At 41.4% G+C, this 24,871-nt stretch overlaps 2 protein-coding genes and 1 long non-coding RNA gene across 4 annotated transcripts; 2 read left to right on the forward strand and 1 right to left on the reverse strand.

Annotated features, from left to right (window-relative positions):
• The first annotated feature begins 605 nt into the window (after positions 1-605).
• Positions 606-23,601, forward strand: HOXA11 (homeobox A11). 2 transcript variants are annotated; one of them, XM_058183466.1, is made up of 2 exons: positions 606-1,528; positions 23,507-23,601. In XM_058183466.1, exons 1-2 carry the CDS (start codon positions 805-807, stop codon positions 23,584-23,586), a joined length of 804 nt encoding a protein of 267 aa, XP_058039449.1. In that variant the 5' UTR covers positions 606-804; the 3' UTR covers positions 23,587-23,601. The 2 variants fall into 2 exon arrangements, with proteins under 2 accessions (XP_058039449.1, XP_058039448.1); XM_058183465.1 differs by lacking the exon at positions 23,507-23,601 and adding an exon at positions 3,291-5,062.
• On the forward strand, positions 14,737-18,726 carry HOXA10 (homeobox A10). Its single transcript, XM_058183464.1, has 2 exons — positions 14,737-15,706; positions 17,350-18,726. The coding sequence occupies exons 1-2, from the start codon at positions 14,737-14,739 to the stop codon at positions 17,622-17,624; spliced, it is 1,245 nt and encodes a 414-aa protein (XP_058039447.1). The 3' UTR covers positions 17,625-18,726.
• Positions 19,075-24,619, reverse strand: LOC131198633 (uncharacterized). The gene is made up of 3 exons (XR_009155126.1): positions 24,539-24,619; positions 23,924-23,990; positions 19,075-19,239 (listed from the first exon to the last, which is right to left on the reverse strand). It is a non-coding gene; the product is annotated as an uncharacterized LOC131198633 (long non-coding RNA).
• Positions 24,620-24,871: the final 252 nt, after the last annotated feature.

Raw genomic sequence — 24,871 nt, forward strand, 5'->3', positions numbered from 1 at the left:
TGGCGCACGCTGGCCGGCCGAGGCTTTCAGAATAGCCTGGAGGTCTGGAAGATTATCTAATCGAGGGACCTTTCAGGAAGACCCCAAGAGGTTGCGCAGCCCATAAGGCAGACCTGCCTATGCTGAGGAGAATGTGTGTGTGAGTGTTTATGTCTGTGACAAGACATTTCTTCAGACCCAGGAGGAAAAAGAGGAAGGGGCGAGAAGCAGGATTCTGCAGCTTCCAAACCTACTGTTTCCATTCCATCAGAATGGGGTCTAGATAGTTTAAATGGAAAAGGGGAGAGTAAATAATAATAATAATAATAATAATAATAATAATAATAATAATAATAATAATAATAACAACAACAACAACAACAACAACAACAACAACAATAATAATACCCCAGTACGCACGCCTCCCTTCCTTTCTTCCTTCTTTTGGAAGTTTTCGTTCGAAAGTTAGATAGATATAAACTGCATTTAAATATTTGCGTTTCGGTGTTTTGTTCTATTTTTAACGCCTGGAGACCCGAGGGGACGATCTGTTGCTTCTCTCGAGATAGCTCCCAAGGAGGGGAAGGAGAAAGGAGGGGGTGGGGTGGGGGAGAGGGAGAGGAAGAGGGCCCGTACTCATAGCTTGTCAATTTTAACATTTGGTCACGTGAGCAGCGCCTCCCTGCTAAGGAAGGGGAAAGCTTTCCACGTCAGCTTTACGTCTCTCAATTTCTTACTTCACGGCTCAGCTTCCAAGAGACAGCTGCATTAGAGCGTCATGTTAAGCTCGGCTAATACGGAGAACCCGAGGTAGCCAGCCACGTTATGGATTTGGACGAGCGAGTACCCTGCTCCTCGAATATGTATTTGCCCAGTTGTACTTACTACGTTTCCGGCCCGGACTTCTCCGGCCTCCCTCCCTTCCTGCCCCAGAGTCCGTCTTCTCGCCCAGTGCCCTACTCCTATCCGTCCAACCTGTCCCAGGTGCCACCCGTGAGAGAAGTGACCTTCCGGGACTATGGCCTGGAGCCGGCCAGTAAGTGGCATCCCCGCAACAGCCTCCCCCACTGCTACTCCGCCGACGAGCTCAGGCACCGGGACTGCCTCCCGCCCGCCGTGGCCGCTGCTGCCGCCGCCGCCGCCGCCGCCGCCAGCCGGGGCGAAATGTTCGGGAAGACCGCGGCCGGCAGCGGCTACCACCACCCAGCCACCTCCGCAGTCTCCGCCGCGGCTGCGGCCTCGTCCAGTTTCTATAGCACGGTGGGCAGGAACGGAGTGCTGCCCCAGGCTTTCGACCAGTTTTTCGAGACCGCGTACGGCCCGGCGGAGAACCACTCGGACTACGCGGGCGACAAGGGCACCGCCGGGGAGAAGATGCCGCCCGCAGGAGCTCCCGCCGCCTCGGGAGTTGCTGCAGCTGCGGTGTCGAGTTCAGAGGCTGCCTGCGACCGGGAGGCGGCGGGGGAAAAGGAGAGGCGGAGAAGGGCCGAGAGCAGCAGCAGCCCCGCTTCGTCTTCCGGCAACAACGAAGAGAAATCCAGCAGCTCCAGTACGTATAAAGGCAGCGCCCTAGCGCTTTTTATGAACGGGGCTTGGAAATCTTAGCGCACGGCCGCTATTAAATTTTTATATGCTGTTTTATAAGCAGAGAAGGTTTATGAAGGGCCGTTAGATTTCCCCCAACAAAACTTTGTTGTAAAAGGCGAGATCACGTGGCGAGGACTGAAATTGGCCGTGAAATGCTCATCCGCCAATGGATGCCTTTAAAAAACAACAACAACACCCAACCTCAAACTATCCCCTCCTCAGGTGGTGATTTTTCCCCCCTAAATCATTAAACAAAGGGCTAAATAGAGAGAGGAGGGAGAGCTCCTTGTTCAAGCCCCCCAAAATATAATGCATGTTTTTCGCCTGTAAAATTTGTTCAAAAGGAGATTTCAGAGCCCTTTGAAAGCCATGTAATCCTGCGATTAATACACACAAACCCTTACACACATACTATAAAAGTCATGTGTGTTATCCTTAAAAGCTTAGTGTGATACTTGGATTCAAAGCCATCTCAGATTTTATGGATTGCCGGAGAACAGGGTGTAACAGATGAAGGGAGGGCCTGCAACAGCAGCTATATATTAAGAACAACAATTTTAGTTAAAACTAGCTCTTTTGTCTAAAATAATCAGTTTCTCCTAAGCTCTGTTTGAGTTAAATGTTGCCTTGTGTCCAACAATTGGTTTCTCACAACTGTTCTTCAAGCTGTCACAGCTTGATTTTTTTTAATATGCGTTTTTCTCTCTCTGAAGACTTCCTTCAAGCACTGAGGGTGGAAAAGACCTTCCTAACTCTGAGCAGTGAAAGGAAACTTGACAAGTCCTTATTTAAGTGAGAAAGTCCCAAATATTTATATTTAATCCCTTCAAAGTTAAGATGACAAAAGAAAATACAAAGCTCTGTTCTAAGGAAAACTGGAGTGGCTTGAGAGGTTTGTATCCAGTGCAGCTGAAATTGGAAGAGAATTTTTAACGGGACAGGAGTTTTGATAGTATTTAAATAGGAAGCTCCCCTGGTAAGAATCAGTGAACTAGGTGGTTATCTGAGACAGGGAAAATGTCTTTATTAAAGAAAAGGGACAATGCAAACACAGAAAATGTTTTAGATTTAAATCCTGATGACACAATGTATTGACAAGTGAAGTAACTGCAGAGATAAACATTAAGATTTTAATCAGAAGATCCAGAAGTTAATGAATTCTGGAAGTCTCATGAATTAAATGATGTCTCATGAATTTCAGTAGAATGACTAAAGTTAGACCCCAGGAAGCTTTTTAAAAAATTATTATTATTGCTAAGCTTCGATTGTAGAAATGTAGTAAAAGCATTACATCGGGGTAACAAGCAGCAATTGAGCCCTTCATAGGTAAAGCCTGTCTTGGTAGAAAATACTGTTCAGGACCAGTAGGGCAGCGCATGCAGAAAAATTGCCCATTCTCAAGACCACGAAAACTCCAGTCTTGAGCAAACATGTTCAGAGCAGAAATTGTAATACAATTGTTTGAAGCAGGGCTTTAAAAAAAGGTCTTTTTGGAGTAAGGCAGCACCTGCAAGCTATTTCCCCGAGATAAGGTAAAATTAATATACACAACTACTGAGTAGGAGAGATCATCACTATTATGAAACTTAGTAATAATGAGTCAAGAGTTTCTTTCTTAGAAGAGAAACATATGGATGTTCTTATTCAATATTAGCAACAGTCCTCCCTCTAGCCACATCTGAGTCCAGACTTAATGGCTTCTGCCTTTATGTTTTGTTCCACAGGTGGACAACGCATCCGTAAAAAGAGATGTCCGTACACCAAATACCAGATTAGAGAATTAGAGAGGGAATTCTTCTTCAGTGTCTATATAAACAAAGAGAAACGTCTTCAGCTCTCACGAATGCTCAACTTGACCGACCGTCAAGTAAAAATATGGTTCCAAAACAGAAGAATGAAAGAGAAAAAAATTAATAGGGACCGACTGCAGTATTATTCAGCTAATCCAATACTTTAAGCCTAAAACTTGTAGTGTTTTTCTATACGAGATTAAATTCAGATGTCAGTCTTGATAAGGTCAAGCCACAGGGTTACCAGGAAGGAGGAGATGTGCAGAGGCTGCAAGGACTCTGAAAAACTAAGATGTTTTTTTGCCCTACCTCCAACATTGACCAATTGTTGTTGTTGTTGTTTTTTGTTGTGGCTGGGTTTTCTTTTCAACTATTTTTCTTCATCTTTACACATCAAGTGGAATCCATTTAACTCTTGGACCACCCTTTGCAAAAGTCATTGTATCTCTACAACTTCTTCCAATTGGTGTGCGCACATGTGAAAAGCCGGGAGCGAATTCCTGGCTTCACGGTGTGGTTGTGGATTGAAAATTATGTTACCTTAATTGAAAGGTCCATGGGAAAACTATGTTACCTCCCATGGAAGGTCCATGGGAAGACTCCTCAGGGCATCATACATGCTGGAGGACAACTTCAAAAGGAAATGTCCCAAGCACCCACCATCTCTATTTAGACAATCCCTGACCAATCTATTTGTCTCCCTGAAAGACAAATTATTATTTCTCCCCACAATTACACTCCTGCCCCTCAGACAGAGACAATTTCCTTTCAAAAGGACTTCAGGTAATAATTTGCCATATATGGTAAAGAAATAATCACTGAGAAGACAACAGGGGTAGGCTTGTGAAATACAATTTTAATGAATAACAATATCAGAGACAAATCATTTTGCCCTTATTTAAATATTAAAAGCAAACAAAAACTTTCTTAAACCTGTGTGGAAGGAGAAAAGACAAAAAACTAAAATAATAGTTCTAAAATTAGAAGGTAAAAGTTTAAAATGAGATGGAAAATTTTTTTACTTCTATTTCAGAAACTTTCTTCAAGAAATATATCTGGAAAAGTACAGTTTGGCAAATATCAAATATCATCTTTAATTGTAATTTAGATATGTGTAATGCACTGAAATCAAAGAATGAAAACCACTAGTGTTTCATAAGAAGGCCCATCAGAAAGTAAACAATGTAAATAGAAGGAATTTGTTGTCATATCTTATAATTAGCCTTATATGTCCTACTTTGCTGTTAAGCAGCAAAATTTAAAAAAAAATTAAGAGTGTGTGTGTATGTGTATATATGCACACACCTACATGTACACACACACAAATATATGTATATGTATATGTATATATATATATTTCTCTGAAATAACCAAAGAGGATGTGAGGGGAAAAGAGACATAGTATATAACAGAAAGAAAGCTACTTAAAGTTCTATATCAGTTTACAAAGGATATGTGTTTTATTGTAAAGGTCACTTACTGTTGAGCATATCTGAATGTATGATTCATACCATAATGGTGTTTTATAAGACTTATATGATTTAAAATGGTTTTATTGCCATTTTCCTAATATTTTAAGTGGGTTGTTTCACTTGGAAGCTGTCAGATGTTTCTTTTCTTGTTTAACCTTTACACTATCAAGGCTGTTTTTACACTACTTCCAGAATGGATAAAATTTCTTTTGTGGTTAATGAATTGCAATGCTTTAGGATTCTATCACTGTTTGGGGGTGGGGGGGAGAACCTGTATTGTGTATGTATATACCGTTTTCTTTGAATATGGGGAAGCTTTTTCTTGCATGAGTACAGTGGAATCTTGCACATTGGAAATAAACATGTGAGAAATTTACAGGTTTTTAAAAAAGATTTATGATGCACTCTCGTGGATCTTCTTTGACCCAGCCTGGAAATCTGAAACATGAGTTTTGAGTTAATTGCTTTGGTGGAAATCCCACTCACCTATTGGTTGTACTGAGTTCTGAGAAGCCAGGAGATCAAGTCTGGTATTTATGAATGCGTGGGCAGACTGCTGCTGGTACCAGGCCAGGTTTCAATGCATTGCAGACAGGGGGAGGGAGGGAGGGGGAATCAGCTTTGAAATAATTGCAGGCTATAGACTTGGTGCTTTTGTTCATAGATGTAAAACACATCACAAGAGCTCAATTTTGTGTCTGTGTGTGTGTGTGTGTGTAGTTCTTTGTTCTTGTTTGTTCCAGGCACCATACACCTGAATCCAGAATTGAAAGTTGAAGGGGGCCTCAGAGAGAATTCAGGGTACTGATGGAGATGGGCTTATATGCCAATACTGTATGAGATGTGTGGAAAAGAATAGTCTCTAAGGGGATTTCTCTTGTGAGCTACCCAAAAGCATCATAAGGCACAGGCTACAGTATAAGAGTTTGCCTCTTTGAAACCCCACCCAGTGCCTTTGGGCAAAAAGGGGCTCAACCTTATTTCCCACTTTCTTCTTGCCATTCTTAATTAGAAATGTACATATTTTACCCCTCTAGGTTTATTGGCTTTGAACTTCTGTATTGCTTTGGACATCACCCATAAACTTGAGGTGAAGGGCTCTGGACTTTTGCTGATGACCCCCACCCAGCCAGACAGTGTCTGGTCAAAGGAAATGCATGAAGATGGGGAGAGGGAGTGGAGGGGACTTGCTTGCTTGTTTATTTTGCTAACATGCTACAAAGGAATGCAACTCTTAAAAGGCAGAGATAGAAAGATAGATGGAGAGAGGCAGACAGACAAGCAGAGAATAGTGGGGTGGCCATAAATATCCCGCCAGCTACTTCCTTTGCCAGTTAAAAATTAACTAGTTATTCAAGGGCTAAGAGTCATGGAGTTTGTCTGCTTGTGGAAGGGCATAAAGAAAAGGAAGAAGAAGAGGAAGAAGAGGGAAGGAGGAAGGAGGAGAAGGATGAAGATATGGAGAAGGAGAAGCAGATGGAGAAGAAGATGGAGAAGAAGAAACAAATCCTGTGTGTATTTCTAGGACAAGCAGTCATTTAAAAATCCCATCATGTTTCCATTTAGATAATGAGAAAGAAAGAGTTTATAAGCTAGGCAAAGGTTTTAGAAATATCTAAAATATAGAAGGTGATCTTGTCTGCATTGCTTCGATATTATGAAGAAGACTGTTTTGAAACTGGCTGGGTAATTTGTTCTGCTGACAACCACAAGAGGGCGTTCTTCAGATCAATGTCAAAGCCGCACAGGGAAGGGAGGGAGAGGAATATTCTGGCCTTTGTTCTCCAAACATCCAGGGAGCTCTACATTATATTATTTCACTTTTCCATGATCATATTTATAAAGAAAAGGTGAACCTGATGGCTCACTTCTTCTGCATGAACTAAAAAGTTGGGCAGAAGTTACTTCAGAAAGTTGCTACTTCAGGTTTAGAATACGTCAAAGAGTGAGTATTTCTTTGGGGCTTAAACTGGGAAAGAAAAAATGAAATAATTGTCAAGATACAATTAATGTGTGCCTTTTAAGGCAATTTAGTTAACACCTAAAGCTTTTGTGCAGGGGGGGGAAATAAATCTTAAAGATGTTCTAACTTTTTGGAAACCGACAATGATTAAATCTGTGGCTGTAATTGTGATTTGGAATCTTTTGAAGTTTAGTGTTGAATCTTTGAAAGCAACAACTACAGAAAACATTGCAAAGGTTTCGTGGTTCTAGTGCATGAAGAAGTAAAAAGGTATAAGATAAAGCAAATTTATTTTTAAAAATGAATCCATGGATATAATGAATCTTGATGCTTGTAAGGAAAAGGGTTGCCATCTATCAGCTAGATCAATAGCCATGAAAATGGCAGTTCTCACTGGTGCCATTGTTGGATTTTGCTGGTAGTTTACTTATTTTAACTTGATAGGGCTCCTGTGTTAAAATCAATACTTGTTGTGCACCTTTTTCTTAGAGGGGCAAAGTTATTCCCCTCCACTAGGAAAAGCTGGTAATTGATTTAACCGGAAGTCAAGAAAGTGTCCTTTTCACTTAACTTTCGTTCCTATTTCATATTGAATCAGATTTTGAGTAAAGGTTGAATTTAAAACAGCTATATCGATCTATAGCTATTGATTTGTGGCGGGTATAGTCATAGTCAAAGAGCTAAGAAAACTTAATGGCCTCATATCTTAATCATGCTAAACACACTAAGAGCTCAGTGATGTTAATTTTATTTTGTCTTTAGAAAATCAAACTCTGAAAAAGAAGCTATTGTGATATTTCAAGGTTTCCTGAATTTACAGGATATGAGTTCAGACTTAACCTGTGCTTCCCATTTAGTTCAATAGAATTTGAGGAAGTTAAATTCCAAAGAAGAAGAAATCTCTTGACTTCTGAAACTTCCAGGTAATGAACTTAGGAAGAGCTAGATATGTGCAGGGAACTGATGTATACATCTACATCAGATGTATAGTACATCTACTCTACAATGTCACACTAAGGCTAAATTAAGGGTGAACATTCTTGGTTTCTGATGGCAAAGCATTGGGCTGATCTTGTGATGTAGCTACTTAAATTAACAGACAGAAAGAACAGAGACTATTCAGTGTGTCCCTAATCCCCATTTTCTCTCAGAAGTCTTCCTCTGATTTTTACGATCTTTAGTTCTGGTCATATGATTTAATAAATGTGATGTCCTTGATCACCATCTTTGAAAACGAATTTCTGAAATGTAGAGTTGAAACTTCAAAGGATGAATAGGATGGCAATCAATCCTTTGCCACCAAATATTAAAGAAGTATTGAGAGAATTCCTAGGCAAAATCTTCCATCCAATTCCTTAATTTCTAATCTAGTTGGCAAATTACATTCCTTTGCATACCTGTCTTGGAGTAAGAAATCTTCATTTGAAAAATGGTGCCAACATAAGATGGCTCTTTTAGAGTTTTCTCTTCTGGTCCAAAAACTTCTACATTTTCTGTAACCTTTGGATATTGCTCTAATAGAGGTTTTTATTTTTAATTTCTTATGACTGAAAGGCTATCTTCTTTTTGTATGGTTCACAGAATGAAGATTTTCTCTTCTATTACATTTCACAGTATCGTAATAATATCTGGCCTTGTCAAACAAGAAAGAAAATATTATAAAGTGCATATATGCTGGCAGATCCTTTTTCCATTTAATTTGAACAAATATATAAATCAAGGGAACTGCTGCAATGTCCCAAGCATTGCCATTTTTTTGAAAAAGATCATTTAAGGACTTCAATAAAAAAAAATAGTTTTTTTTATTTTGGGGTATTAACAAAATGGCACACCTCTTTCCCCCCTATGAGCTGAGACAACTTTGTAAGAAATATAAACAAACAAACAAATAAGCATTTATAGGGCATTGATTCCAGAGATTAGTTATTCTTAAATTAAGATTCTTTCAAATCAATAAAAAGATCCCAAATATATTAAGAGCCCTATTTTTTGTTACATTAATATTTATCATTATGATTTTTCTTAGCTTCTGTGTACATATATTTATTTGATTTTATAAATTAAATATAATGTTCACTGCCTAGAGTTACTTGTTTCAAATGGGAAGCCATAGAAGTTGAACAAATACACACACACACACACACACACACACACACACACACTCTTATCCAGAGTCTCACCCTCTGGACTTCAATGGATCTGCTGTATAATACATAGGGCGCAGACTGATATAAAGCATGGTTTCTCTCCATCCACTTATCAGTATTGAATTCATATTTTATTTCCTTATTTAATCAGCTCACTAAATTTTCAGTGAAACAAGCCAGCATCAAGTGTTGAAAAATTTATTGACAAGAACACCATCTTAGAAATACAGGCATCCAGATTTTATTTAGAAATTGTCACGCTTCTTTACCTCAAATGTCATTTGTGGAGTGGGTAAAAAACCTACAAAATGGACTCATCATTTTAGCTATAATCCACCTGGCATTGCCTAGATTAAATCTTTTTGAGGGAATGGCCCACTAATATTCCACTAATACAGAAATCAATACCCTTCCAAAAGTTATTTGTGAATTGAAATGCTAATAACTTTTATTAAAAATAAATTACATGCAGGCTACAAGCAGTGGAGGATTTGTGAAAATAGTTACCTAGAGATATTTGTGAAAATAATTACCTGAAGCTATTTGTTATTTGTTCAGAAATACCACTGAATTTAAAAGAAGGTATTCCTACCTAACTCCTGTTATCAAGTGTAAAATTCAAGCCATGAATCGTTTTCTTACAATCCAGAGGTTCTGGTGTAGATCTCAGAAAGGCCTTCCTTTGAATTTATACCACAGTGAGATGTAAAAAGATCTTGGTAATTGTGTTCCTGCTTCAAAATGTGTGGATTTAGAAAGATTGTGTTGATTTCAGCCTAATTTTTCCCTGGATAAATATATGCTTTAAAAAGGCATTGCCTTAATGTGGCAGGGCATGCCACTAGCCAATATACAAATCCACACAGTCCACACATGTGGCTTGGCTTTGATTGAAAGAGAGGATTTTTACTACAAATAAATCCCATTGAAATCAATGGAAACCAGATAATTACCAGAAGGTAGAATTTCAAACGGACAAGCATTCCAGCAGGCAAAAAAAAAAAAAAAGAGAGAGAGAAGTCTACATCTGAAGTGCAAATACAAACCACATTTTAAAGGAAATTAATCTCCCAAGCCTGACTTTCATTCCTGCTTTTAATTTTTCTTTAAAAATTTAGTCACTCATTCTTGTGTGACAGATCTTCTAAAAGAAAATGAAAATTATTTTAGTTATTTTCACCTTTCTTGCCCAAAGATACATTCAACAACACAATAACAACAACAGCCACATAATGGAGAACAACCTTTTTGAGAGTTCATCCAGAGGGAAAACTGGCTTGGTAGCAGTTATCTTTTTGACAACTTGATACGGTACTTTCAACAGTAAAGAAGATGCACTGCTCATATTAATTCTATTTATGATTTATGAAATATAGGCAGAGACCATAAATTTGGAAGCAGACGGCTTCAGATTCCAGACTTTTTCTTCTTTCTTCTCTAACTCTAAACTGAGTTCCGAAATCTCAATTTGTCCATCGCATAAATATAAAGCCCAATTTAATTAGCTGCTGCTTTCCATGATTTTTTCATCATTCTTGGAAGCAATAAGTGGGTAGACCTCCTTTTTCTGAAAATTGGAAAAGGAAAGAAAATCCATCTCGGTTTGGGGTTTAAGTTTTTATTTCCTTTTCTGGGGTTTTTTTTAGTCTAATTTTAGAAAAATGCCTAAGAATTCCATTAGCATGATCATTATATTCCTCTTGATTTCTTGAAAGGTTGAGTGCCGAAAGTCAGTATGGGTGGCTTCCATCCATCCACTTGGCCTGTACAGATTCCAGATCCCTTTCAATTCGTTGGTAACTCCAGCAAGGTGGTTGAAATGTGAGCTTGTAGTTTCACTGGTCCAAATCCTTTAGTTCCACTCAGTTATGGAACTGTCTGGTTGTTTGCAATTGTTTACACACAAACTACCATCTAGTAGACACACATCTTGGCAGAACGAAAATAGAATGTGTTACAGAATGGTCCCAAGAAATGCAATCATGCCCTAGTTAATGTTCGAGGCTCATTGTTAAGACTTTAAAATGTGGCCACTAAACTCAATGCATGCCAAAGTAGATTAGTTGCTCCAGAATTGACCATTATCTTTTATAGTTAAGAATCAACTGCACGTTATTAGTTTTACTCCATTGGGTTTGACGAGGCAATTTGCTCTTTGCCTTGCCTTGGCCTTGTTAGTGATTCAAAAAAAAGTCTCACAGAGGAATTCAGGCACTTCTCACCGATCCAAAGCCTAAGTCAATGTGCCCCTTATCCCCTTTTATCGTTGACCTCTCTGGGCTTCGGATCAGACCTGAAGTGCTTTGACCATCAAAGACATGCATTTGGCTCCCAAAACATGCCATAATAAAAGCAACTTGAATGTCTGGTTGCTGTTGCCCTGTACTTGGGATTAAATGAGCCCACAACTCTCATAAATGCAATTCTGGAATATGCTGTGAAATATCACAGCTCTGGAGAAAAGAAAGGGGTTCCATCCTTACCCGTTTCTCTTCTTGCTGCTTTTTCTTGAGCCTGATGTGATTGAAGCTTAAAGGCAGACATATAGCCTTCTTGGGCCAAAGATCTGATTGATCTCCCCAATCTTGAAGAACAGGGTGTTCCTGATAAACCGAGATCCAGATTGTAGTGGAGCAAGCCAGCCAAAATTACCATCTTTGTTTGGGGATATGTATTCTCCTAAGATATCTGGACGCTAAGTCTTATCCCAGGCTGTTTCTCTTTCTTGTTCTTGTTCTTTTCTTTTTGCCTGCTGAACATCACCATCACTCTGTGATAAATTTTGTCTTAGGTTTATAATCCAGAAAACTCCAAAGTTTAGAATCTAGAATCTTGCTCATTTTCTTTAGTTGGAAATGATAGGATGCTGATGCTGTTGTCTTTAACCCAGCAATTCCCTCTTTGCAACTAAGTGTGTGCAGTTAATGAAAGCCACAATCATGAGATGAACCTAAATGTTAAACTTGAAAACCATTTCTGGGATGGATTTGGACCTTTCCATCTCATTTCTGTTGGCTTTGACAAAGAGAGGAGAAACAGGCTATTCAGATCAAAGCAGATTATTTATCTATTTCTTCTTATGACTCCTCTGAGTGGAACCAGGTCTTGGGAGGGAGAAAAACTGGATTGCAGTTGAGTCGCATTGCAGTATCTGTTTCCTTATTTCTGTTCAAGGCTTCGCTCACCAGCACTAGTTTTCCCACATGCTAACCAACAAAACAGTTGTCTCTGTACTATTAATTTTGGAAGAAATGATACTGCTCTAAATATCTGATAATGCTCCTTTAACATTAACAGCCTGTAAATGTGTAGGAGAGGCCGCAAAAATATAAACAGTTTTCCCTCAAGGTGTGGGGATGAATTGAAAGAGAGAGAAGTATTTCTCCTTTTTGCTGAGTTGCTCTTCCTGCATAGCTTCAATGGTTCAGTTCTGCCGGAAGCCATCTGAGGCTGAAGCCCTGGGTGCAGTTCTTGGATGGTAATGGTGGGAAAGAAAGAAATTAGTGGAGAAAACTGGCCCCGGTGAAGGTTGGGGGAAGGGGATTTTGTGTCTTTCCATAAAGATTTTATGGTCCTGCAAAGTTGCAACAACCCCCTTCCGGGCTTCCCCTGCACAGACCAGGAACCTGAGGAGGGGCATCCATTTCTACTAGCCTTCCTAAAACTCTCCTCGGCTAGCCCGCCTTCTTCTTCCCACTTCAAAGGGACCTGTCTGCGGTGAAGCTCTTAAGAGGAGAAGGCGATTTCCTTCCCGTGGGCCAAGCAAGCCCGATAGGAAACCCCGAGAGCCGTTGGCAGATCGCCACTCTTGCTGCCCTGGTTGGGATGGGCGAGTCATTCGGGGAGCTTTGTGACTCCTATGAAAGCCAAGGGTAAGTGCTGCAAGATGAGAGGGCAAGGGTAAGGAAGCCTCCGGGCAAAGGCTTGGGCAGAAGGAAACCACGTCTTCGCCCATAACGCCTGGCCTCCTCGATTTCCCTGGCATTCCTAGCATTTTGGAGGACGTTATGGGCGAAGGCGTGGTGGATGCCAAAACGGAACCGAACTAAAGATTGACGGCACAATATTGAATTGTTCAGAAGAATATTTCTTACTCGCTTGGGAACTGAGAGAGGCGATCAGTTAGTGCTACCAACTGGGACGGCTTGGGGCACGACGAATTAAAACATAAACTGGCAAGCTTTTTATGTTAAGCAAGGAGAAGAACATTTAAAAGGAAGCCTTCCAAAAAGTGCCAAGAGCGCTTGAGAGTTGCTCTTGCTCCAGACCTTGTTTGCATGGCTTCCAAAACCACAAGAAGCCAAGCAATCGAGGGGGGCGTGGAGCCTTCTCGGTGCTGCTTCATTATAAAATTCATCCCCCTCGTCTGTTGGTCTCCCTCTCTCGTCTGCTGGCTGTCGACTCCTTCCATCACAGTTATAGACTGACTGTACAGAATTATCTAGCAGTTTTGCTTTGGTCATTTCTGGATGAAAAGAGGTCTTCTATTTAAAAAAAAGTAGAAGAGGGTTCTCCCTTATCTAAATGCAGATATTTAGAAAGAATTGTACATTTTTTCTATAATTCAGGGCTCCTACCCTTGAAAAATCCTTAATCTGAGAGGGAGATTCCTAGAAAATAGTAGCGTGGAGATGTTTTGCCAGGGTTTGCTTCTTTTCATTTCCATAAAAAGGTTTTAGTTTAAAACCTTGTGACTTGGACTTCTGGTTTAATGGACAATTAGGGATCGAATCGCCTTAAAAAATACCCTAAACTCTTCATCTTGCTGCTGATATAATAATTCTATACTGGGTGCTTATATACATTGTATCAAATACTGTGATATTTTTGCTAAGTGAGGTGGTGGTGAACCGCCTCTCCTATACAGAGGTATTGAGAAGTAATACCTCTTACTTCTTAATGTAGTATGCTAGACTCAGAGAGAAAAAAGGTAAAACACAGGTGTGAGAATTGTCCGCATTGCTGCGGCTGGTATCTTAAGAAGCCGGAGGAGCGGGGGTTGTCTTCTTGATATCATAAGCCTTGACTGCTAATAAGAAGCTCGGATCGGGCTTCCAACTTGCGGTGGCCAGGCTGAGATGACCACCGACCTAGACTAATGCCTAGGCGAGACACGAGAGGTACCCGAGGCTCGCCAAAGTTGATGAGCCTGTCTGAGCTTCAGAAATGTCAAGACAGCCACGAGTTGTGCAAAGAGTGGGATGGGAAGAGGCTGAATAGTTCGCTTACAGGTGGCTTGTTGCTGTACAGGACGTAATAATTCGCTCACGCCTTTGCTGTTTTATATTAGTGCATATGCTAATAGACCAGAACGCGCTAAATTATGAGTCTCATTAAAACCCGGCAGTGTTTTCCATTGTTTTCCTCCTCCCGCCACTTCGTCCTTCGTTATATAACCTCATGCAGGCTGTTCCCCCTCTGAGAACTAGCAAAGGCAGCCACGGGAAGACGTGGCCTACTGCGCGTGGAATACCTCTAGACATGCTTGTGGGCATATATTCACACATGCATGCATATATGGGAGGGCACACACACACATATCCACACATCACCTTCGGTACATTATATTTTCAAATCTGTAGACATACATATCCACCCACGCACCCTCCGTGCACAACTACAAGTACACGCACGCACGCACGCACACGCGCCATTCAGACGTGGGCAGGAGAGCATTTCGCCGCCTACGAAACCAAACTGGGAGGGGTTGTGAACGAAGGCTGGGTTTCCATTGGCTGCACGCAGTCGCCGTGGCGTGGGGGTATCTCTAATCATATTCAGCATGTTTTGCACAAGAAATGTCAGCCAGGAAGGGCTCTCTGCTCTCTTCGCCAAATTATTCCAAGGAAATGGCATGTTCGGAGACCCCAGCTGCAAATGCCTTTTTGGTGGACTCTTTGATCAGCTCAGCCTCAGGCAGAGGGGAAGGAGGGGGAGGCGGCGGCGGCGGAGTTGCAGTAGTAGGAGGAGGAGGAAGAGGCGGCGGCAGCAGCTACTACCCGAACAACGGTGGTGTCTACCTGCCACAGGCGTCCGATTTGCCGTACGGGTTGCAAAGCTACGGGCTATTCCCGGTCCTGAGCAAATGCAGCGAGGATCTGCCCCCGCCGCCGCCGCCACCAAGCATGGTTCCCACTCCGCACACTTACATGTCAGGGATGGAGGTCTGGCTAGATCCCCCGAGATCCTGCAGCCTTGAAGAGCCCACAAGCCCACAGGCGACCTCCTGCTCCTTCGCTCCCAGCATTAAAGAGGAGAGCTCCTACTGCCTCTACGACTCGGACAAGGCCCGCAAAGAGGCACCGGCCACCGACCTGTCGCCTTTCCCGAGGTTAAGCGCAGAGATCTGCGCCGTGAATAACGTGGCGGCGGGGGTGCCTGTCCCGGGCTACTTCCGCTTGTCTCAAGCCTATGGCACCATCAAGAGCGGCAGCTGCTATAGCAGCTCCCACCAACACCAACACCACCAACAGCAAGAGCCGCCGCCGCCGCCGCCGCCGCCGGTGCTGCACCCAGGGCAAATGGTGGCTGCTTCCCAGTTTGCCCCGCAGCCCCAAGTGAGCTTCGAGTCTTCTCCGCCGTTCCCTCTGGCCGCCTCGTTGCCCGAGCAAGGCAAGAAAGACAGCGAGGATTCTTCCCCACCCAGCACTTTGGCCGGGGATTCGCAGAGAGGAGAGGAAGAAGGGCAGGCGGCTTCTTCTGCCGCAGAAGAGCTGTCGCCGGCCCCCTCGGAGAGCAGTAAGCCTCTCTCCGAGAAAGAAACCCTAGGTAAGGATTCCTCGTCCACCGAAGGCGGGGAAGGATTTTAAACCCTTCCCCGTTCAAAAGAGCTTTTGCCAGGTCAGCCCAGCAGCCCCAGGAAGGGCAGCTTAGGCAAACCTACCCAAACCGCCACACAGATTTTGTGCAACGATGCAGAGATACTGTAGATGCCAGACAGGCCGGCAGATAGCCAGACATTCAGGAAAAAGCTTATACAGGGAGAGGCAAAAAGGACAAACACATGTGCATATCTCTTTTCATTTTAAAAATTTTTTGCAACCCTTAATGCACTGGCGGTGGACAATAGAGCATTCCGGGGGCTGGGGGCCGGGGGCCAAAAGGAAAGAAAAAAACCACACCCAAGCCTGTCCTTCTGTGGCCCACCGTGGTGCAGAAATGCCTGAACAGATAACGGAGACGTTCATTAAAAGGCCAAAGTAAGCAAAAAGTCAGCGTCCATAAATAAAACCCTTCAGAACCTAAGTTCTAGTTTATGATCTTGAATGCCTTTACAGACCCCTTCCTCAGAGCATTTAGTTGGGCTGAAATTCTCTCAGGCAGCAGGGTCACTTTAGACTGCAGACTGCCCTGCCAACGTCCCTGCAGGCTTAAGGAGCCTTCCAGGGTAAAAATCCAAAGGGCCGTTTCAATGAATGAAAACGGCCTTAAGAGCGCCCTGGGATCATTCTTCCAATGCCTTTTATTGCAAAGAAGAAAGTTTGTGCAGCAGGCATTCCTGCTGCAATGGAACACTAAGTGATAACAATAGCAACGTAGTACTACTAGTAGTAGGAATATTTCCAAACTTTTACAAAGTAGGACATTTTTAATACTGATCGCTCATAATTCTGAAAAGCGATGACGATAAGTATACCCATGTTACTCATATCCAAGTACATGCAAGAATATGTTTCTGTACTGAGCCTCAGTCCAGAAGGGAAAGACATTCACCCTCCCTTTAAAAAAATCTGTAACTCTGCAGATATTAAGGAACCATCTATCCCTCTTTTTCAATGTGCCAGGTGGCTAATCATCTCCTGGCAACCCATGTAAATATAATTAATCTGTGGAAGAGGAATTGATCTTGTCATCCTATGCAGATTTGTCTGTCCTGTTGAACTAAACAGCTTCAATCCCCAAATATGCAGCTATGGGATTTTATTTATTTATTTAGCTGTTTTAGCTAGCCTTAGTTGAGTTACAGATTTGTGCTGGGGGAAAAAAGATCTCAGAAGGGGAAAATATGGACCAATTTTAAATTTAGCACCGTACTGATGGGGCTATATTTTCACATCATCTGTCTTTTCACTTAGGAAGAGGGTGGTGGATTTTTTTTTAAAAAAAAAATTGTTGTTTTGGAAAGAGAAATGTTTGAGGGAAAGACAAAGCATTGGCATACCTTGCTGGCTTCAATACCAAAATACCGACTTTGCTCAGGCAATCTTGAGAGCAAGCAGATCTATCAGGAGGGTGCTGATTGTCTCTGGGTGTGGGTAGGGAGGGAAGACCTTCGAAAGGGGCTTTAAAAAGAGGGCTGGAGCCATTGCCACAAACTTAAGGTCAGTAAGGACCTAGCCCTCAAGTATTCTTCCCAGCTCCTTCCTGGTGTCCTTGGTAATGTCCCTGGCTGACTTTTTTTTTTAAACTAGGCGGCCAGAAGGGAGAGAATGCAGCCACCTGGCTTACTGCGAAAAGTGGTAGAAAGAAGCGGTGCCCTTACACCAAGCACCAAACCCTGGAGCTGGAGAAAGAGTTTTTGTTCAATATGTACCTGACTCGTGAGCGTCGCCTAGAAATCAGCCGTAGCGTCCACCTCACCGATAGACAAGTTAAAATCTGGTTTCAGAACCGCAGAATGAAGCTGAAGAAAATGAACAGAGAGAATCGGATTCGGGAGCTCACAGCCAACTTCAGTTTCTCCTGATGGACCTATGGACACCTTTGAACCCTCTAAGCAGCCCATACAATCCTGCACCCCACCCCACCCTAGCTCACCCCACCCCATTTGGTCAGGCTTTAACTATTGGCACCTGTGTGGATTTGAACCTTTCAGTCTCACTCTCAGCCTCTCCATAGCATTTTTGTGATTGATTTCGTTGGGATAAAGCCATAGCAAGGCAAGCCCAACATTCCTTCTGAACTTCCCTTCTTCTGTTCTCACTTCTGGAGACCCTGACCCTTGAGAAATAGGATGTCCCAAACACTACGTGCCTATTCTCTTTTCCTAACCTATCCCTTTAAAAAACAAAAAAACAAAAAGCAATCAGAAAAGAAACCTAGCCAAAGGAAAGGTGCATTCCGAACCTCTCCGCTAAGCTATGCCACATGTTGCAAACTGGGGTTGAGTGTAGTTTTCAATCATTTAAACATTTGACCACACCACCCCAAACATGGATTAGGTTTGATATTATTATTATCATTATTTTTATTATTATTATTATTATTACTATTTTCTTGTTTAGCCAATGTTAAGCAACTATTGTGGAAAGAAACAAAAAGTCATATTGTTTAAGAAGCCAAAACTATTCATTTGTTTACTGGTTTTTCCCCCCCATATGTTTAATATTTCATCTTTAAAAGTTTTCTTGGAAAAGAGGGAGAGAGAAAGAGGGGGGGGGAGAGAGAAACTGCTCCTGTCCTTTCTTGAAAGATAAGAACAGTTTTATGTTCCTTAATGGTTAAATTATTACATTTCCTAGTTGTTGGTAATTTTTGTTTTAGCTAAATGGTTCTTAACCATTTGTTCCTTATGTTTGACAAGCACAGACAAAGAAATATGCGAAAGAACATTTATTGAATGGAGAAGGGGTGGAAGACTCCGATTTTGCCTATTCTGTACCTAGAAATGTATGCGTGTATGTGTATGTGTATGTGTATGTGTATGTATGTATGTATGTGCACACATACACACACATACACACACTCTGAAGTATTTCCTGGCTGTATGAGATAGCAAAGAAGAAAACCCATTTCCTTGATACTGTGAAGTTACATGCATTGAAAAAAATCAAGCATGTAGTACAAAGAGAAGAAAAAACCCTATGGAATAGATATGTATAAATGTCTATTATTAAAATAATTAATATTATTAAAATACCAATACAGTTGGAAGCAAAGTATTCTTTTCGTTATTTAGATGCTAGCTTTACTTCTTGCTCTTACCCTTTAATTTTGAATAAATTAATATCCTAATGCAGCTTTGCACAAAGATGAACCAAACTCGAAACACACATTGTTCATATTTTATTGAAAGAATGAAAAGATGTGGAATGAGTTTTCATAAAACAACAGCAAACACCATCACATAATAATAAGAACTCTACTTTTAATTTTTTGTGAACTTTTACATTAAAGAATAGTTGACCAAGCCGCCTATAAATACTTTAGAAATCAACTTGAATGTAGACAGTCTTAATGTGCCTGGGCCATATAGGAATGGTGTAGTAAGGTTTGTCAGCTTTTGTTCAGTTTTATGGCTTGCTAGCATATCTTGATTGTAGCCATCTTAGAGGAAGAAGGAGCTTCAGTTGAGCGAGGAGCTGTACAGAGGAATCAAACTGAAAATCTTATCTTCGAATATAGAGAATTGGCATTGCTGTTGTCACTATTTCATATGTAACTGAGTATGACTCTCAGTTACTCTAGCAGAGTCTCTGAGCATGAATTCCAAAGCAGAACCAAAGGGACTAAAGGCAAAGAACGTGAAAAGGTGAGCAATAAGAATTTGGATCTTAAACTTCACTCGCCTGTGTTGCAGGTTTTCTGGCATGATTCACCTGGGTGCAGGATGTGACTAGGCAGAAATGTCATCTTAAAATTCTATATAAATCCATATCTATCAAGATTGAAACAATGGAATCCATGAAGTGGGGAGGAGAAAGAGAAGTAAAGAAGGAGGGTGGGGTGAGGTTGATGGGAATTTGAATAGTAACCTACAGCCAATAATTTCCTCCTCCTCCTTCCCTCCTCCTCCTCCTCCTCCTCCTTCTTCTCCTCACCTTCTCCTCCTCCTTCTCCTAAGAGACTTTAGATCTTTTCTTTTAAAAATATTACTATTTGCAGAAAACATTTTAATCCCTGAAGGCCTATCTCCCCACTCTTCCTTCACTTCTTTTCATTGCACACTCTTTATATTCTAAACATTCCACTGAAACGATTAAAAATGGCCAGCCAGATTCCCTAATATTTAAAACAAAGAAGTTTAATAAGTGGAGATGGCGAGCTGTTGGTGGGAGAAGGGGAGGGGAACATAAGGAAGGCTCGGCTTTCGTTACTGGCTTGTATTTATTTATATACTGGGCTGGGGTTTCCCCCTTCTTTTTTTCTTTTTAATCCCCCCCCCCACCGGGGCTCTTTTGCTTAAAGGAAAGCGGCCACGGGGAACCCTGTTAATTAGAAAGCTGAAAACTGGTCGGTGATTTAGGTAGTTTCTCGTTGTTGAGGCTGAACAGTTCTCTCTCTGCAGCACGAAACTGCCTTCATCACCTCAGTTTATAATCATCAAATGGGTGTAATCCCAAACAGACGCTTGAGGATAAAAGCATTGCCTTTAACTACCGAAGGAATCCGGGGGGGGGAGGAGACACCCCCCCCCACGCTGTCTCCTGGAGGCGTCAAGTCCCAACGCCATTGTTTCTTTCTGCGCGCCGAAATGCTGCTTCCAATAAACCAAGGTGGAGGAGGGGGCATTAAAAAAAAACAAAACAATACAAAACCGCATGGAAGAGACCTTCAGGGCTAAGCAACATCCGTTGACTTCGGATTTTTATTTCTGTTTGAAAGGGGATCTTTTATCACAACTCCAGGATTCCTTTTCAAGGTCAGGGGCATTAAATAATTATTATGCTTTTCCTGTTCGAGGAATCCATTCGGGCAGCGTGTCCTTGCAGTGCAAATGTGGCCCTGGCCTGGCTGCGAACGGGACAAAATATTACCCCCTTTCTTTTCCACAGCAATAACCCATTTCAGCTCTCTGTTGTTTACGGGAAGAAAAGGATGAAAACCTGACAGCGATTTTCAGGGTTAAGCTACATTTCGTTAAGAGGTGTTCGCGGGTACGCGCGCGCCTTTTGATGCCTCTGGCTCTCCCTGATTTCCAGCGCGGCTCTTCCATCCTAATCCCCCTCCCTCTGCGTGGCAGATTCTGTTTCTCTCTCCCCCTCCCCAATTCAGTTCACCGGATTTATTTATTTTTAGGCGGGTAAGGGAATGTGGCATTTAGGGCGTCTCACCCACGCGCGCGCACACAGCGGTCTCGGCAAGGTGGAAGGAAGACAGAGGCCCGAGAGGTGAGAACGCAGAGATTTCTCCAGGGTTGGCAAGGCCTCGGTTACGATCATTATTGGAATGGGTCCGGGCGCCTGCATTCCAGTGAGGCGGCATAAGCAACAGCGACCTCGCTCGGGCTGAGGCGGTGTGCCGGCCCGTCGCCTTCCCTTTTTATGTTCGGCAGCCCCGCGAGAGGGAAGGAAGGCGCTGCGCCGTCTTGTTTACATCCCGCACACACGTTATTTACCGCTAGTGTAAATGAACAAGGATTCTCTCTTGGGTATCGGGGGTGTAGGGGAGCGGGCGGGCCGACGTGGGGTTTTGCAAGAATAGGACGGTTTCTTGGTCTCTGTTTTGTCTCATCCCACTTTTAATTAAAAAATACCTTTCAAATTTCAGACGTCAGTTAAAGGAGGCCTGGAGATGGAAATCCAATTTTTGTAATTTTGTTTTCCCCTATCTTGTTTGAAAGTTGGGCCTTGTGTCTTCTTTTAATATTAGTGAAAAGCTCACAAGTTTCACAGAAAAGGAGTTTTTTTTCTTATAACATAGGCATATATTTATAAACACATACACACACACACACACAATATTTATACACACACATATACACACAGAGAGAGAGAGAGAGAGAGACATCAACCTGGATAATATATAGGACTTTTTTGGATGTATATGTGTATACCAAATATATATATATATATATAATATATTTACAAATATATATATTTGGTATACACACACATCCAAAAAGAACCCTATATATTATCCAGGTTGCTGGTGGAGCATGCAAATAAACATCCATCCATCTATCTATCTATCTATCTATCTATCTATCTATCTATCTATCTATCTATCTATCTATCTAAACAAAAACATGTAATATGTGTCTGTGTGAATTACACACTTTGATCTAAGAATCATACTTTTTAATGAAATTATAAACAGATGTGGCTCCCCACAATAACATTCAAGAGTTATACTTGGATATATATGTCCTATACTTTTTCTCTTGATAAGTTATTATTTATTTGTAATGGCCTAAAAACCTCTTGAATTCCATAGTGGAGGGCCTCCTATCAAATCTTGCTTTTGGGTGGATATGTAAGAGACACAGACTTGTCCCTCTCTGTGGAGAGGCATAGAAGCAGGAGCCTAAATATAGAGGAATCTAGCCTGTATTTTAAAGCAAATGGAATAAGGTTATGAAATGTCTTTATTAGTTGGTAGACTATGAAAAAGAAGAAGAAGAAGAAAACAGATCTCAATAACTCAAAACTTTTGTTTGCTCTCTCTGGGGGCAGATTCAAATATTTTATCTTTAAAATTTAGTAGATATTTTAAACTGGCCCAGTGATACTCCATAGATGTTAAATAAGAAATCTGTGCACACCTGCTGAGCATATTTAAATCAGTGGGGCTTACTTGGGAGTAGAATTGGGGATTAGAAGGTGGGTGGGGGGAGAGTATGCTGAGAACTAGTATTTCAAAATTAGGAAATAAATGTCCCCAAACACTCTCTGTGAATCTCTATATTGTACATGAGTGGATTATGTTAAATGTCTGCATTCCTAAATACAGTTCCTTGAAAATAAATCCCAAATATTTTTGTTCAGGGTAAAGAAAGTCTATTAGTTTCCTTATGCGGATGGACACCACATTAAGTAACTTAATACTTGCTTAAATGGTAAAATTATAAGCATAACCAAACCAAACCAACCAATTTCATCCTGTTTCATATTGTTATAATATTAAATTATACGGATTGCTTACAAAGCATTGTTGTAAAAATGTGGATGTTGTTGAAATAAAATTTTGGCAGAGGGAAGAATACGAGGGAGATAAAATTGGAATTGTCTGCTTATTCCTTATGTACATTATCCATTTCTGTGATTTCAAATTGAAATAGATCCCCTTTATCTATATTTCTTATTACAGTTATTCCACAGCCTCTATTTAAATACTTTATGTAGACTTTATTCTTTTAATATAAATATAACTTAATTGTTATAAAACTTAGTTCTCATTTAAAAATTAATATAAAATGAATAACTGTATCGTCCAAAATGCAACATAGTATACAATATAAACATTAAGGAACCCTGGCATTAAGATTTTTCTTTCCTTCTAAGAGAAGGGAAGTTCATCACAACCACCAAACTTTATATTTTAAACAAAATTATGTAAGGCATCCACATTCACAAAGAGAAACATACACATTTATACATATACATTACATATGTGTATGTATAGAAGAGAGAGATTAAACACACATTTATAGATATATAGATTCATTCATTTATTCATTTGTGGCCTATACGGCTGTTTCTCGCTAAGACAACCTCAGAGTTCAACTGTTTTACTATAGAAAAATCTTTATCTGATTTTAAAATAACTTTGGGGATAAAGTGGCTAATAACACCCCCTTGAAACTTTTCCCCTTCACATATGTAACAAATTGTAATTTTAAGATTTTAGGTTAAAAAAAAATACATGACTGACTGCTAATTTTATTTTATTTTTTGTTCCAACTTTTAGCCTTCGGTAGGTTCTACAAAAAGAGCAAAGAACAGAGAGGTGATATAAAGCAAACAAGAAACTTATCTTTTCAGTGCTGAATATTCACACATGACTTTAATCAACACGGTTCCTCTCTAACTCTGCATTTCCCCCCCCCCAAAGCATTTTTTAAAAATATAGAGATTGTTGAGATTGTCTTTTTTCTTTCCTTTTACCGTTGAGGTTACAGGTTCCCCTCCTCAAAAAAACAAAAAATAAAAAAAACCCCAAAACCTACCCACAGAATAAAGCAAAAACTCCTAACGGGGGAGGGAGGGAGGGGGGGAGAGGGTTTAGGAACCCTCGGAGAAGTACTGGATTGAAATGCCACAGGCACCCCGCATTTAGCCCTAACTTTAATTCACAACACTGGACTTGATCTGAGGACCGAATCACCTTTTTCGTTTCGCCAGAAGATGTAACCTTCCGCTCAGTTCCGAAGTGCCAGGTTCTGCCGCAGAGCCTACCAGAAAGGAAATAACTACTTGTACCTCCAAACTGCCAGTTGTTTGGGACTGAAATACTTCTTCCAAAGCCCAGCGGGGAAATGCTTTAACCTGACGACTGAGGCTTCTTATGGTTTCCATCCCTTCTTAGGAATCAACCATAGATACAGGGATACAGACATTATACATACATACATATGCTGCAGACATCCCAAACGGTCGATTTGCATGTTCCCCCGCGCTCATACAGACGTGTGGGATACATGCATGTGTGTATGTGTGTTTGCCTATATGTACAATATCTCCCAAGCGCACAATACACCCGTCCCACATAACCTTTCCGTGCTTGCGCCGTCCTAAGGAGAAGGTACTGTAACACTTCTGGAAGAGGCTTAAAAATCTCGGGGCGTGGATTCTTCTTTCAGTCAACTTGATCGAGGGTGGGGGTCTTTATTTCGTCCGGGTCTTCCCTTCTCTCTCTCTCCACCTTTCACCCTCTTTCCCCCACCCACACCCACCCTTCATTTCTCTTATTTAAAAAACGCTTCCTTTGCTGGTTTATTACCTGTGCCAGAGCCCCGAAGTTTATCTCTCTTCCACGAACACAGGGAGATGTCACGGATAAGGTTGCGGAAGTGCCACAGAAATATGGTGCCAGCCACAAATGCTTGTGTGTGCGTGCGTGTGTATATTTGTGTGTGTGCCTGTGTGTGCGCGCGAAAGAGAGTAAGAGAACCTCCCACACACCTGCAAGTTACCTAACCTTAGTGGCAAAAGATAAAGGGATAGATACCACCACCACCACCCCCTGAAAAAGTTAATTTTTGGTGAGTGGCAATCCTCAATCTCAAGCGAATCTGCTTGAGCTCCGGCGATTTAGCCCCACTTGAGAGTCGGA

This window comes from Ahaetulla prasina, chromosome 4 (assembly GCF_028640845.1).
Source record: "Ahaetulla prasina isolate Xishuangbanna chromosome 4, ASM2864084v1, whole genome shotgun sequence".
Taxonomy (NCBI): domain Eukaryota; kingdom Metazoa; phylum Chordata; class Lepidosauria; order Squamata; family Colubridae; genus Ahaetulla; species Ahaetulla prasina.

Excerpts from the sequence above, each read along its gene's own strand:
- HOXA10 (XM_058183464.1), top strand. The coding sequence starts at position 14,737 with ATGTCAGCCAGGAAGGGCTCTCTGCTCTCTTCGCCAAATTATTCCAAG. Across the intron at positions 15,707-17,349 it reads CTCCGAGAAAGAAACCCTAG|GCGGCCAGAAGGGAGAGAAT; the intron begins GTAAGGATTCCT and ends TTTTTAAACTAG.
- HOXA11 (XM_058183465.1), top strand. The coding sequence starts at position 805 with ATGGATTTGGACGAGCGAGTACCCTGCTCCTCGAATATGTATTTGCCC. Across the intron at positions 1,529-3,290 it reads AGAGAAATCCAGCAGCTCCA|GTGGACAACGCATCCGTAAA; the intron begins GTACGTATAAAG and ends TTTGTTCCACAG.